This window comes from Triturus cristatus, chromosome 3_1, assembly GCF_964204655.1.
Source record: "Triturus cristatus chromosome 3_1, aTriCri1.1, whole genome shotgun sequence".
Lineage (NCBI taxonomy): Eukaryota > Metazoa > Chordata > Amphibia > Caudata > Salamandridae > Triturus > Triturus cristatus.
Window position 1 is genome coordinate 228,667,738 of NC_140583.1, and position 15,736 is coordinate 228,683,473.

The 15,736-nt window shown below is 48.0% G+C and overlaps 1 protein-coding gene across 2 annotated transcripts in view; it reads left to right on the forward strand.

Moving 5' to 3' along the window:
* The window catches only part of MYO1E (myosin IE), a 541,337-nt gene that overhangs the window by 523,975 nt on the left and 1,626 nt on the right, over positions 1-15,736 (forward strand). For both annotated transcript variants that reach the window (XM_085643738.1, XM_085643737.1), the window contains exon 27: positions 7,743-7,909. In XM_085643738.1, the coding sequence (XP_085499864.1) occupies positions 7,743-7,909 (167 nt within the window). The remainder of the gene's footprint in view (positions 1-7,742; positions 7,910-15,736) is intronic.

Genomic DNA, 15,736 nt, shown 5'->3' on the forward strand with positions numbered 1-15,736 from the left:
TGTGCCCTTTCATTGTTACTGATAGTGAGTCTGAACATTTCAGGCTGATTCACAAAGGCATGTAAGACTTCAGAAAAGAGTACGCCCATAGTATTGTTGCCTGTACTCATTAATGCTTCTGTGAATCAGCCCATATATCTCTAAGTTTCTATTTTTTAAATAGACGGTCATAAAAGTGACTATTTGGTTGGCCGATAAAGGAATATGTAACTAAACATAGCTAAGTGAGAAAACATTGCTGGGACCATTCTGAAAAACAGCAGGTATTGCTAAACACATTCAACTGTCAGGCTATAAATAGTGTGCATTAGAGGTTTCGAGGTTAGATTCTACAAAATGTAATTCACAAAGCTATGCTATAAAATCTCCACCTAAACATCATCTCACACATGTAAGTTTCCTATTTAGTAGTCAATGTGGGAGAGGCTGGGGGGTTGGCTGAAAAAGGGGACATACAATAAAAATGAGGAGTTTAGAGAGGAAAAAGTAGGGGCTGACCAAATATTAGAGAGGTGTTGAGGGAGGGACATACACCCACCTACAAAAGAGTAAGCCCATTCCAATTCACACACTGCAGTTATAAAATTACTATAGCCGAAAAAGGGACCCAGAGCAGTAGTATATTACTCCAGCCCAGAGATGAAGTAAGTTCAGCACCACACATGAAAATCACTGGTAATGCAACACTCTTCCATCGAAAACAATAGTGATAGTGATATAAAATAAATCCCCGTAGGGAATAATGTTAAAAAAGTAACTAATATATAAATCAATATATTTGAATGTCATGAACAAATATCTACAGTGACTACATATTTAATATTTTATTTTAAAAATATTTTAATAACCTTTTTCTAATTGAAAAATGTATGTAACTTTAAATTTTACTAACATATTCTTAAATTACTTTTAATTCCATAGATCACTCTTATATAATCATGCATATTAAAAAAATATGTTTTAGCTTTAAAAGTGTTATTTTCTTTATTTAATCTAAACTTCAGCAATATAATTGTAATTTAATATATTTAAAATAATGTAATATCTAATTCAAAATAGTAACTAATGCTGTAGCATTTTTTTTCTACATTTAAAACATATGTATTAAATTATTGTAGAATAATAATGAACTTAACATTTTTACTAACTTTTTCCAAGTTTGATCAAATTTTTTACTTTTCCCTATACATTATAATACGGTGATCTCTGCAGTCGAGGCAGAGGTCTTCATATGGTAAAGTATAGGGAAAATGTTCTAAGTCTATTAGACTTGGAAAAAGTTAGTAAACCTATTTTAGTGTTAAACTCTATTGTAAATTAATTTTATTTATTTTAAATGCATAAAAAGGATACAGCATTAATAACTTATTATTTAATTTAAATGTTAACAAATTCAAGTATATTAAACTAAACCTATTTTGCTTTAATTTAAATTTAAAAAATCATTCTCACTTAAGATAAAACATATGCATTAATAATTATTCAAATGGATGTATATAACTAATTTTAAGTAAATTAACTTTATGTTCTTAAAATGTAATGTTACATTCATGTTTCAAGTAAAACGAATGTTCAAATATATTATGATTAAATAATGAATATGAACTATTTTTAGATTGTTTTAACATTAAACTTCTATTTCCATTATTTTCTGTGAGAGGGTTTGCGGTATTAGAGGTTGGCCATGTGTGGTGCTGGTCTTACTGTTTCCTTTTAGCAGTAATAATTTATACTCCTGAATTTGGCTCCATTCCCTTTTTCAATGGGTGTAGGTGCTTAAGTTTACACTTTTTAGTAACTTTACATTCGGATATTGTGACTAGCCAGAAGTAGTAGAGGTACCCAAAATAGTAAGAGTAAATTGCATATGTAAATTACTCACAAGTGTAAGAATCTTTGTGAATTTCCCCTGTAGTGTTTGTTTCTATTTCTGCACACCATAGTCCAGCTATTTTTCTGAGTAAGAAGAGGATGAGCAAGAACAAGCAAGGAGAGGATGGAAAAGACCAGGTACTGTTTCTTTGGGAAGGAAGAGAACAAGAGAGAAAGTACTGTGTCTTTTTGGAGAGAAGAGGATGGGAGAATCTAATTGTTGTTTCTTTGTGGAGGAGATTTCAGTAGAGAGCAGTTGTTGTTGTTTGGTAAGGTGAGTAAGGGAGAAAGTAGCTATTGTTTTTTTGCAGGGAAATGACAGCAGAGTGCAGGTGTTGTGTTTCTGGCAAAAAGAGCAGATATTTGTTCTTTGGTTAAGAAAGGGTTGAAGTGACCAAGTGTTGTTTCTGTGGAAAGGAAAGACATGGAATTCATTGTGTGGCTGTGAGAACAGGGAAGTCTAAGTAAGACTTCTATACAAAGGCAAAGGCTTTAAAGGCTAGTGTATGAAATTACTATCTTTGGCGCCCTGTAACCCCAGATTTTTGCCCTATCTATTTTTCTGGCTTTAGAACTCTGTGCACTTTACCCCTGCTGTAAAGTGCCTGTGCTCCCCCTGTAAACATGATTAGATTGGCATACTGCTACGGTAGCAGTGCAAACATGGCGTCAGGCCTATAATTGTACAACCTCCCTTATAACTATTAATAAATCACCCCAATGTATGCCTGGTAGCCCACAAGGCAGAGTGCATGGTACCCAGAACGCAGAAATGTAATGTTAACATTAGCTTACAGTGACCAATCAATCAGTAGATTTGTAGAGCGATCCTTCTCATCTGTGAGGCTATCCAGGCACTGACAGAGTCCAGTTGATTAGCTTATAGCCATGTCTCCAGGGAATTCTGCATGTGCTACGTTGGATGCTGTAGTAAGGGTTGGAGAAAAGGATGCGGAGCAGAGGTGTCTGGTGGGCTGATGGAAGATCAGGCGATGGTTCAAGTAGGTGGATCCACAGTTGTGTAAGTCCTTGTATGCATGGGTCAGGAGCTTGAACTGGCATATTTTATGTACACGGAACCAGTGGAGTTCCCTGAGGTAGAGGATGATGTGAGGGAGATCCAGTCGGCTTGAGATGAGGGCCTGGGTGAAGGTACATCTTGTGCTTTGGGGTAGCTATTTGAAGGTCTTTGAAGGCATGCGGAGGATGAAGAAGCAGGAGGAGGAGATGGAGTTGACCCAAGTCATCATGGTTAGCTAGTGTGGTCAGTGGGGGTAGGAGTAGGTCTTAGTTCTGAGGGCTACCACGATGAGTCCCAAGGGGAGCTTTTCTTTCCGAAAGTCAGCACCTCGGTCTTGTCTATGTTGAGCTTCAGGCATTTGTCCTTCATCCCGTTGGCGATATCTGTCATGCAGTTGTGGAATTTGGTCTTGTTGGTGGGGGTGTCTTCGGAGAGGGAGCGGATGAGTTGTATTTTGTTGACGTAGGATATGATGTTGAGTAAATGGGTTTTGACAATGCTGACCAGAGGTGACATATAGTGTGAAGAGGGTGGGCCTGAGCGAGAATCCTTGAGGTACTCCACAGATGATTTCTTTGGATTTGGAGGTGAAGGTGGACTTTTTTCATTCTTCCAGTGAGGAAAGAGATGATCTATCTGAGAGTGGCTCCGTGGATGCCTCTGTTGTTCAGCCTTGTGATGAATGTGTGGCGGGAGACCATATCGAAGGTTGCTGAGAGGTGTAGTAGGATCAGAGCCACAGTCTCTGCTCAGTCGAGTAGGACTCGAAAGTCATTGGTAGCTGTCTTGGTGTGGTGGTTGCTGCAGAATCCCGATTGGGAGGAGTCTAGTAGGAGGTTCTGTTCCAGATGTGAGCAGAGTTGTTGGTTGATGGCTTTTTCTAATACTATGGCTGGGAGCATGGAGATCAGTTGGTACTTGTTGAGTTGCTGGGGTCTGTCGATGGTTTCTTTAGAAGGGTGTTGACTTCTGTGTGTTTCCAGTCCTCAGGGAAGGTGGCCATGGGAGTTGAGGTGTTGACAAGGTGGTGAGTTTGTGGCTGATTTTGGCTCCGCCCTGGTTGGAGATTTGGTGAGAGCATGGGTTGGTTGGGACCCCTGTGTGGACCGAGTTTATGATGGAGGCGTGTCCTCTGGGGCAAGCTGGCTCCATTCAGTTAGTCAGATGCCTGTGGTGGTAGTGGGGTCATTGTATTGCTTGAAGAAGTCAGTGGCAATGGGCTGGGGTTTGAGGTTTCTGTAGATGTTAGCGATCTTGCCATCGAAGAAGATTGCAAGGTTGTCTCAGAGTTCCGGTGAGGGGGTATATTTGCTGCAGGTGAAGAGTTGGAGAATTCTTTGATGATGTTGAGAATCTCTTTGCTGTTATTGATGCTTGATTCGATGTGTAAGGCTAAGGCCTTTATCTCTGATTCTCTCAACAGCCTGTGGTACAGGTTTAGGGCTGTCTTGTAGGCGGTCTTGTCGGTTGTGTCCTTGCTGGTGCGCAATCTCATTTCCAGTTGTTTACAGTGTCGTTTAGTGGTTCCGAGGTCTTCACTGTACCAGCTAGCCTGCTTAGTGAACCTTCTGTGGCTGTTATAGCAAATGGGAGCAACGCTGTCGGCGCAGTTGGTGATCCAATTGTTGTTTTCTGACATCCTGGTCTAAGTTGTTGGAGATGGGGTGAGTGATTTTGAGGGTGTTGATCCATGTGTCCTTTGAGACTTTGCTCTAGCTGTGGTGGAGGGCGCTGGCAGACTGGGGGTGGAGGTCCATGAGCTGGTTATGTTGAAGTGAGTGGTTGAATGGTCGGTCCAGGTGAGTTCCATGGTGTGGCTGAACTGATGCGGTCACTGTAGGTGAAAATCGGGTCCAACATGTGGCCTGTGGGGTCGTGGACAAGTTAGGTAAGTCCAATGTTGTTCATGCTGTTGAGGAGGTTGGTAGTGTTGATGTTATTGTGGTTGTAGAGATGAAAGTTGAGGTCACAGAGGAAAATGTAGTTGTTGGAGTCTATGGTGAGGGTGGCGATGAAGTCAGCAATGAAGTTGTTGAAGGCTTGATGTGGTCCTGGAGGATGGTAGGCGAGGGTGCCACTGGTGGTGGTTTGGCTGTCTGCTTGCAGTTGGAAGTTAAGGTATTCCATGGCTGAGTGATGTCATCATTTGTGGTGATGCATTGGATGGATTCCTTGTGTATGATAGCGATCCCTCCGCCAGACTTCTTGATACAGTCACGGTGGGTGATCATATATTCTTCAGGTATTGCATTGGCGATGTCGGGTGCAGAATTGAGGTTGAGGCAGGTCTCAGTGAAGAAGAGGACATTGGGTGTGAGGAGGGAGATGAGGTCCCAGATCTTGGCGGTGTGTTTGTCTAGTAAGAGTTTGTTGAGAAGGGCACATCCGAGTTGGTGTTTTGTTTCAGGCGGTGTCTGTAGTGTGTTCGGGGTGGGGCTGGTTGGTGGGCTGGGGTGTGTGCTGTGGCAGGAGAAGTGGCTGTGGGTGCCGGTAAAAGGTCCTACTGTGGAGCATAGGTCTGCGCAGTGGCAGTGTTTGTTGTAGCGGCCGGGGTCAAGGGTGTAGATCTTGGCGATGGTGTATCTTCGGGGGTGGGAGAGCCAGGAGTTGTGGTGCTGGGCTCAATCCATGCATGGATGGGAGCAGACGGACTTGCAGTCACTCTGAGCCTGCTGGAGTAGGTCTTAGGTGGGCAGGGCTTCTGTTGACGGGAAGAACAGTGAGCTGGAAAACACAGACAGTGGCGGTGTCACTGGATCAGGCTCGAACAAGCAGGAACTGGAGGCCTCAGGCAAGTGGCATGCTAGGTGTTCAGGTGCCTGCTGATGCAGTCACTCTGCGTCATGCATTAAGTAGGTCCAAGGATGGGCAGGGCTCCTGTTGGTGGGAAGAACAGTGAGTGGGAAAATCCAGGCAGCGGCGTTCTCACAGAATTAGGCTGGTACAAGCAGCAAATGGAGGCCACAGGCAAGGGCAGGCTAGTTGTCCAAGTGCCTGCTAATGCGGTAGTGCTGCAGCCCACATTTAGTAGGTCCTGGGGTGGGCGGGGCTTCTGTTGGCTGGAAGAACGGCGAGCAGGAAAACCCAGGCGGTAAACCCCAGGTAGCGGTGTGTCACTGGATCAGGCTGGAACAAGGAACAGGAGGCGACAGGCAAGTTGTAGGCTAGGTGTTCAGGTGACAAGCACCACTGGGACTAGCTATAAAATAATATAACGACTACTTTTAAGATCCACTTCAAAAGGGAATTCAGATTTGTAAAAAATACTAAGTTAGAGTAACCTTTAGAAAGTTACCATTCACTGCCTGAAGTTCCTCAAGGTTAATTTTCATTGGCTATCCAGCTTCTCCCAGCCAGTGATTATCCTTGAACATGGAACAAAAAGTGCTGAAATGCTTCCCAGGAGCAAACAATAGGCTGACCTGAATGGGCGGAGATAACATCTTTTTCATGGAGGGTGGGGACTGTGGCCTCCATTTGGCAGCATAGTGTAAAATCCTGCTTGACAAGTCTGTTGAGCTACATATAACACTTGGATCATACGAGGAAGGGAGACAACAGGATGTCAAGACAGTTCTTGTGGATCCTCTGTCTGGTTGCTGAAGGACCCTGCTTTTGTCCTACCAAACTACTGTTTCTGGGTTTGTTTCCTGTACAGTACCTGCTCCAAATGCCCTAAACACCCACCCAGCCCTCAGATCCCAGATTTAATGTGCCCGAAAACTTTTGCCATTTTACAAATACCCTAACACATGGCATTTTCTTTTTTTTTAAAACAGATTTTATTTGTCAGAGTAACACAGACAATGCAGATCCCTGAGTCCCAGAGACAACTGCCGCATATAAGATACAAACATTGACCTTGACAATTTTGCACATTTATAAACAAAAAAATATGAAAGGCAATACAAATAAAGTCAACCCCTGCATAACCACCAACATACACATTGCCCTATGTTAAGCCTGCCTGCTCTCTGCCATAGCTACAAGGGGGTTGAGCTCAAGTTAATTTAGTGACTTTGAGAGTTCACCCCGACAAGTGCTGTGATTATTCTTTGCAGTGGATAGTTCCTTGCTCCAAACAATAATTACATTTCTTACAGCCAGGTAGTGTTTTGCTTATAGAGATGACAAATAAGCACAATTATTTTTACGGTGGTGGTAAGAGAGCAGGAGAGACCTGCTGTTGTTTCCGGGGTGATTGGTTGGCTGGGGTCACCAGGTATTGCTTTTGTGACAAGCGAGGGCTGCCAGTACCTGGTATTGATTCTGTTATGGGAGAAGGCAGTTTCTGAGCTAAAGGCAAGGTAGAAATGGTTAAATATTATTTCTGCAATGAGGGCTGGGTAAGAGAGACCAGATTCCTTTAGGGTAGATCAATCATTCTTTCTGAGGCTATAGATCTAATACTTGATGTTTGGTGAGAAGATATGATGTATAGACCTAGCTAGTTTCTCCCAACATGTTTCCACATGCCAGACCATTCACCCTATCTCAGTAAGAAGTGGTAGCCTGAGTGCTTTTCAAAATGATGTGCATGAGAAATCAGAGTCCAGACAAGCAGCCAGAGAAATATACATTCTATTGATAGACAAACTGAACATCACTTCCTCCACAACCATTATCTGTTGCCATCAGTGAAAAGCATTCTTTATCTTGGTGGCTGGGTGTGTCACTCACCTCAGTTCTTATTCAAAAAAGAAGGAAAAATGCACATTTGTAAAATGCTTCTATATATGGCAGTTGCTATGCTTAACCCTTGCACTCACCATGTGTCTGGGGTGTGTTTTTACAGCAGCACAGGACATGCCATTAGTGTGTTAACAGCGTTTTATTGTTGTTATTGCAGTGTTCGCAGACAGACAAGCCGACCAGCACCTGCGGGAGGCCGACCTAAACCACAGCCAAAACCCAAGCCTCAGGTGCCGCAGTGTCGGGCTCTATATGCATATGATGCACAGGACACAGATGAACTCAGCTTCAATGCCAATGATGTCATCGATATCATAAAAGAAGGTAAGCACTGATTCATTATTGATAAATCTTTCTCAATTAGGAGTTATGGAACTACAGCGCTGAAGTTAGCATGTTAAGGTTCAAAGTAAGCATATACAGCTCGGTGGTCCCTAAAAGAAACCTCAGTGGAGTAATATTCGCCCTAGAAAAGGTCAAGTAGCCACAACTGCATGTGGTATCCCTGTAGCAGGCAGTCCACTGGATGTAGGGTTTCTGACAGTAGTCTTGACTGGCTTCGCTGTTGGAAACATGGGCGTTTCCCTACCTCTGAATGAGTTTCATGTGGTGAGATTCCCACAGGTTTAAGGCAGAACTCCCATTAAATGAGTCCCCAAGACTCCCCCTAAATGACCACTGCTCGCAGGTTCTTACACCCATTTCTCTGAAAATGCTTCTGTGCACAGAGACTATTTTTGAAAATATTCATGGGATGACATTGGGCATTTAGTTACTGAGTGAGTGCAGGCAATGAGTGAGTGCAGGCGATGAGGGTGTTGACTTCGAGAGAAATACTGTGCTGAAAGTGAGTGGGGTCCATAGGTGGGAAACACTACACTGTAGGACAATAAGTGGGTAAAAATGTATGGGCTGTATGGAGCAAATAAGTATTTGGCAGATAATGAGTGTGCTTTGTAAGAGTTAGGCACTGTGCAGATAATGAATGTGCTTTGTAAGAGTTAAGCACTGTGCAGATAATAAATGCGGGTGAATAAGAAAGAAGCAATATGCTGACAGTGAGTGGAGGTGGGTGAATTTGAAGGTAATATATCACAAATTGCAGTTCTGAATGTTCAAATTGTTAGACCAAGCAAATTTCAAGCCAGTGTCTTGTGCATCAGTGCCTTTGCTTCACTAAAGCCAGTAGATGCAGAAGCATCCCTACATTAAAGCAATATTAGGCATCGAGATAGATCACCGCCAGCATGGGATGAGGAGTGTGAAAAAACTGTAAGAAGAAATAAAGTCTTAAAACTTCTCAAAAGCACCATGAAAAAAGTCAAATAAAGGGTGTAGAAGTATAGAAATCTATGTGGGTGATGTGTTTGGTCATATGTTTTACCAGAAGAAACTTCATTTACGAGCCGAGCATGAATGAAAACCTCATTCCAGTCCTACACTCATCCTATGATCTCTGCAATCTTTCTATGAGGCTAAACATGAGGGGGGCGTGGCTAGCAGCCTGCAATGGCGGTCAGGTCCTGGTAGAGCTCCGGACCCTCGGGGGGATTAACTCACCCTGACCCGGCGATACCGGGCCCTACCCGACCCACGGCACAGCCACTGAGACAGGAGAACCCCGGGCGCTGCTGGACTCGATCGAAGTCACCGGGGGTCATGCTGGGCCGGAGCCCCAGATTGAGGCCCACTGCCGGAGCGTCCCCTGTGAAGCCGGGACCTGTGGTGAGGCGCGGGACGCGCTCAAAGCAGACGGCGCGTGAAACCTGCTACGGACCCAGGGGCGACGGAGCGCGCACAATAGAAGACGCCCCTTCCGGACGGTCCGGGAGTGCCGGTGGAGCGGAGAGGTGATCCCGACGGGCCGCCTAGGCGCACTTCCGCAGATGGACACTTGAGAGTGCAGGCCGGCGGAGGACTGGAGGGGCCCATCGTGTACTGGTGCGGTGAGTGCCGGCGGACGAACACCCGCGTACCCCCCCCCCCCGGGGGTGACGGAGGGTGGCTGCGCCCGACGGAGGGTCCCCCCCCCTCGAACTGCGGGATTCTTGGAGCGGGGACACCGGGGGTGCACGCGGTGGCCCCCCCCCCCCGATAACAACTTGCTCGTGCTGGGTGGATGGGCCTGGCGGACTTCCCCCCCTGGTGGATCCTCCTGCGATGACCGCTGTGTGATGGCATGGGGGTGAGCGTCGCCTACTAATAGACGTGGTTACAGTGCGAGGATCCCTACACAGAGACCACTAAGAGGGGCCTGCTGTACGACGTAGCGCGAAGAGGACCGAGGGGGCCTGACTGCCGACGGAGTCCATTTGCCGCAGCTATCGCCGCGGCACCGGCGGGGCCTTCCTGCTGTTACACTGGGACGCCTGCATCGGGGGGCTGATTTCCCTGCTGGGTGCCACAGGGATTCCCTACTGCCCCGACCGCCTGGGGCGGTGACTCTCCTTCCCCCGCCCGGACACCGGGCCCCCCTCCGGGCAGTGAGCATACTCCTTCGTCGCCCGCCGGAGCTACGCCGCGCCTGGCGCGTGGAGGGGACTGGAACTTCACACTCGCTGGTTCGCCTACGGCGCCATATCAACGCCCGGATTGGTGGAAGTCCCATAACATGGGCAGAGTTCGGGGGAGGACGCTGGGGGACCAGCGGGGGCCAAGCCGTCCTCCCGCTATGCCTGAGCGCGATAGCCGTCCTTCCCTGCCCCACGATGCGCTTCCTGGGCCTGCTGCTGGACCCCCGGACAAATTGGACCTCATACTCATGGAGATCCGAGATACCAGGGCGGCACTCGAGCTACAGATGGGCACACTCGCCACGAACTTGACGTTGCTCAGGGCGGACCATGGCAAACTGGCAGACACGGTAAAGGAACATGGACAATCCCTTTCGGACCTAGATCCTCGAGTGGCAGCAAACACGTCCGCCTTGCAGCAAATGCAAAAGCAGGTGACAAGCCTTCTGGATCGGGTGGAAGACGCGCAGGGAAGGAACAGGCGCAATAATATACGCGTTATTGACCTGCCAGAACGCAGCGAGGGGGTCAAGGCGGCAGAATTTATGGAAACCTGGTTTAGGGAGCACGTGGCGCCCGAGGGACTCTCTCCATACTTCTGCGTTGAACGGGCCCACAGAATCCCAACTGGCCCGCCTAGACCTGGCGCACCACCCCGCCCTCTGATAGTTAAAATCCTAAACTATAGAGACCACGACGTCCTATTAAAGAAGGCGAGAGACAAGGCCCCAATTCGATTCGAGAACCACCGTATATCCCTATACCCGGACTACACCATCTTAGTACAGAGGCAGAGATCGTCCTTTCAACTGGTGAAGAAAAAACTGCAGAAAACACAACTCAAATACGCACTCCTGTATCCTGCCCGGCTGAAAATTATCCACGATAAAAAGACTCATTTTTTCGAGAGCCCGACGGATGCTGAGGAATGGCTGGAAGTTGTGGGTATTGGCTCTAGCCAGCTTAGTCACTCTGCCCGCTCCTCTCGGAGCCCGGACACGCCTGCGAAGCGAGATTCCCGTCGCCCTCGGGGCTCAGGTGGGAGTGGCACTGGCCCATCACGTGATCAGCAGCGCCGTGAACAGGAGGGGGCTCTGGCTGCTTCAGGGGCACTCCACACGGACCCACACGGGACCCCCACGGACTCGGACGATAGCACTCTGCAGTCTGACTCCGAACACAGCATAACTCTTTTCCCCACGATGACACCCCAGACTGCGGATGTCATAATTGATAACTAACTGCAACTGATTGCTCTACGAAGTCAGACGTATCCTTTGCAATATTCCTTATTTGCTGAACCAGACCCTATAATTCTAAGAATGTCTCCATGAAAGCATATTTGAGTATTGTCTCTGCTGTTCCTGACGATCTTTTCCTTCCCCATAGTGGAGACTGAATTGTTGGCAAAAACGATGTGGTTTGAACTATGTACATGGGGAATGGACTGCGACCTTATGAGGGCCCCGGGTCTCTCTCCTCTTGCTGATGGGCCGGGTGGGGTCTCTTGTTGTTGTCATGGACATATTTACTTATGACGCCCCCCCCCCCCCCCCAAGACAGGGTTTTGTAGAGCCGCCAGGCTCCTGACCCTATTAGGACAAGGGCCATGACTAGGTATAGCCACCTCCCTACCAGCGTATGCACCGCTATTTGTTATATAATGTTTATGTTTTATAGTTGGGCCCAGCATAGTTCTGACGCTGAGCCAAGTTTTGTTTTTGTTTTGGGACAAGGGACTCCTGGTCAAGCTCGAAATACAGGCTCACGAGTGTGGGAGCTCTATGTTGTCTCGAATAACATGCCCGGATCAGTTCCCACCTTAGGGTCCTATAACCTCATTACCTGGAATGTGCGCGGGCTGGGGGCGATTGAAAAACGCCACCGAGTGCACGCCTACCTCCTTAGATGTAAGGCTCATGTGACGTTTCTCCAGGAATCCCACCTCACTGACTCCGAAACCCAAAAAATGCGTAAAAAATGGAGAGGTCAGATTTATTCTACTAACTACTCGGCTTTTGCCAGAGGTGCGACCGTATGGGTACGACATGGGGTCCTCTTTCTAGTGATAGAACGCAGGGTGGATGACCAAGGGAGATCTATCCTGCTGAGAGGCACGCTAGATGGCGCCCCGGTAGTCCTGGGAAGCGTTTATGCCCCTAATTTCGACCAAGACAGTTTCCTACATCGGCTGGGACGGGCATTGGTAGACTGGGAGGGTATACCCTGGGTGTTGGGAGGAGACTGGAATGCTGTGCTGGACACTACTTTAGATAGGTCACACCCACCCCTGCACGGTACCAAAGTCAGTAAGTTGACTGAACAGTTCACAACTTGGGTCAGTGGGTGGGCGCTCTTAGACACATGGCACTGCCTCCACCCCACCCACAAAGAATACTCCTTTTATTCACCAGTACACAGCCTCCATACCAGAATTGATAGGTTTCTCTGCTCTAGATCCATTCTTACACAAGCCAGTCAATCAACATATCTAGCGAAAACCTTCTCAGACCATAACCCACTGGAGCTCACCCTCAACTGGGGTAATGTACCTACCCCGGTTCCTACCTAGAAATTACACCCACAGCTATTGGAGGATGCCCCGTTCCGTTCATCTCTCTCTGACGTCATAACGACGTACCTAGCTGAAAGCTGGAACACAGCCTCCTCTAATCTGATAGAATGGGATGCCTTGAAGGTGGTGGTGCGGGGGTCGTCGATAGGAAGGTTAGTCGGTGCTAGGCAGGAGATACACCAACGACTCTTGAACACCGAACGACGATTGAACACACTCGAACAGGAGGCGGTGACAGACCCTGGGAAAAAAGTAGCGCTACAATCTGCTCATATTGACCACGCGGACGTTCTGGAGACACTACGGACAATAGATCACAAAGCCTTCCTACAGAGGAAACACGCGGAGGCGGATAGGTCGGGTGCTCTGCTCGCCCGCATAGTTCAGGATCGTCCGGATACACCAATTGTAACCAGAATACGTACACCCACAGGACGTATAGTTAATACACAAAAAGGAATAAACACTGCCTTTTATACACATCTTAGCACGCCCTACGCACCACCCATTCCTGTGGAGGACTCCTCGATAACGGAGTTCCTACAAGATCTCCCCTTCCCGAAACTCCCTGAAAGTGTACAAAAAGCCATAGATGGTCCCATAACCCAGCAAGAAATCCGAGCTGCGATTAAGGGCCTGCGTCGCAATAAAGCGCCAGGGATGGATGGACTACCAGTGGAATTTTATCATACATTCCGAGAGACCTTGGTACCCATACTAGAATCAGTATACAAACTTGCCTTCGAAACTGGTCACCTCCCTCATTCTACCATGCAGGCACTGGTCACGTCGATACCCAAACCAGGTAGGGACGGATTAGAAATGTCGAATTACAGACCCCTCTCCTTATTATCTACGGAATATAAAATTCTAAGTAAAGCCCTCGCTAATCGTATACAACCACACCTTCCCAAACTAGTACATGAAGATCAATGCGGGTTTCTACAGAACCGCAGCACATCCCTCAATAATAGACGACTAGACCACGTAATGACGGCCACCCCGCCTGCGTACCAGCTCGCAGGCTGCATAGCATTGGACCTGCGACAGGCCTTCGATTCCCTTTCCTGGGACTTTATGTTTGCGACTCTGCAGCGATTCGGGATACCTGACACATATCTTAGATGGGTCCGCCTATTATATACCTCCCCGACAGCCAGAGCACGCACTGGCCGTTACATATCCGAGCAGTATTCTATTCATAGGGGCACCAGACGGGGATGTCCACTATCTCCGCTGCTGTTTGTGCTCGCGCTCGAGCCCCTGGCTATAGCGCTCAGGGGTTCAGCGGCCCAACTCGGTATTCCCGTCCACGGTACAGACCACTTGCTATCCATCTACGCAGATGACATATTATTGTATTTACGAGACCTAACGGCAAGCAACAGTCCCCTCCCCGCGATGTTTGCCACCTTTGAACGCCTTTCGGGTCTGGCCATAAACCCGGAGAAATCTACTGCATATTTCTTCCGGGACACACCATACCACAGTACTCTGCAATTTGGCGATTACACGCTGTCGGTGGCCCCCACCACCTTTAAATATCTGGGCATACACGTGTATAGAACACCGGCGGACCAAATCGACGGTAACATTGGGCGAGCGGTGACGGCATTGCGTGCCAGTGTGAACTTCTGGTCCTCGCTGCCTTTATCGGTGATGGGAAGAGTCGCCATCTCGAAGATGGTTATCTTACCCCGCATACTATATTATTTTGTAAATTTGCCTGTCGTCCTCCCACTGTCCACTTTTAACACACTTAATACTCTGCTGCTTAACCTCATTTGGGGCGCAGGCCGCAGGCGAATGAGCTTGCGGAGGCTACAGCTAAGTACGCGCGGTGGTGGGCTAGGAGTCCCTGACTTCAGAGCCTACTATTATGCCAGTCAACTTCAGTGCTTATCGTACTGGACTGCGGGGAAAAATCTACATGAGATCGGATTTACACCCCATAGATTAGACAGAGGGGAGCTGCACTCCTTACTGCTGCCTGGGGCAAAAATCCCTGTAGATGGCCCCCCCCTACTGACGACAGCTCTGCACTGCTGGAGAAAGGCACTGTCGTACACCTCACCGACCGCCCCTTATGCACCGAACATTCCCCTCTTAGGGATTCCCACGACACAAGGCAGACTTACAAAAACCAGATTGCGGGATTGGGCTGATGCAGGAGTGGACGACGTTGGGGCTTTCTTTGGAGATAGTACTTTGCTGGACCACGATCTCTTCCGACAATATACCGGTGCACCACCACGTTTATATTTGCTGCACGCTGCTGTGTCCCGCTATATTAAACACGCCTGGGCCCCACAGAGGAACGAACCCCCACAACACTCTTTGGTACATCTTCTGTATTATATGGGGAAGGGGGGACACCTGGTCAGATGGCTGTACACTGGGATCCGAACACATGCAGCAATCCCACTCACGGCCCTTAGAGCACGCTGGTCCGAGGACTCCGGTAGTGCACTAACGGATAAAGCATGGGAATGTATGGTCGAACACCCCAAAAAAGTGTCGCGTAATGCAAGACTCAAGTTTATACAGACTATGATCCTCCACAGAGCATACCTTACCCCTGAGAGGATTCATCGTATATTTCCAGAATCCCCACATCATTGCCCCCGCTGCAGAGGGGAAGAGGCAGACTTCCTACATATGTTATGGTCCTGTCCCTGTCTTGGGGATTACTGGGTGGGGGTTCGGGATGCTTTGAGAGCAGTCACTGGACTTCCTGTCCCGGAAGACGCATTGTATTGCCTCGCAGGCCTCCGCAGACGCACTAAAGTACAGAAAGCACAGTTGCGGTTCGTAGACCTAGCCCTTATCGTGGCAGTGAGAGCCCTTCCCATGCGATGGAAATCTCCTAGGAGCCCAGCGGTGTACACGTGGCAGGGCGACATGGTGCAGTGGGGGAAGGCGGAGGGTGCAGCTCTTCGCAGAGAAGAGGATAGGGGGCTCAGGAAACAACCCATTTCGATGGCCTGGGAGGCTCTGCTGCTTAAGCTGGAGTCGCTCGATCTACTACCCCCGAAGAATATCCCAACCCCGTAGCACACAGGA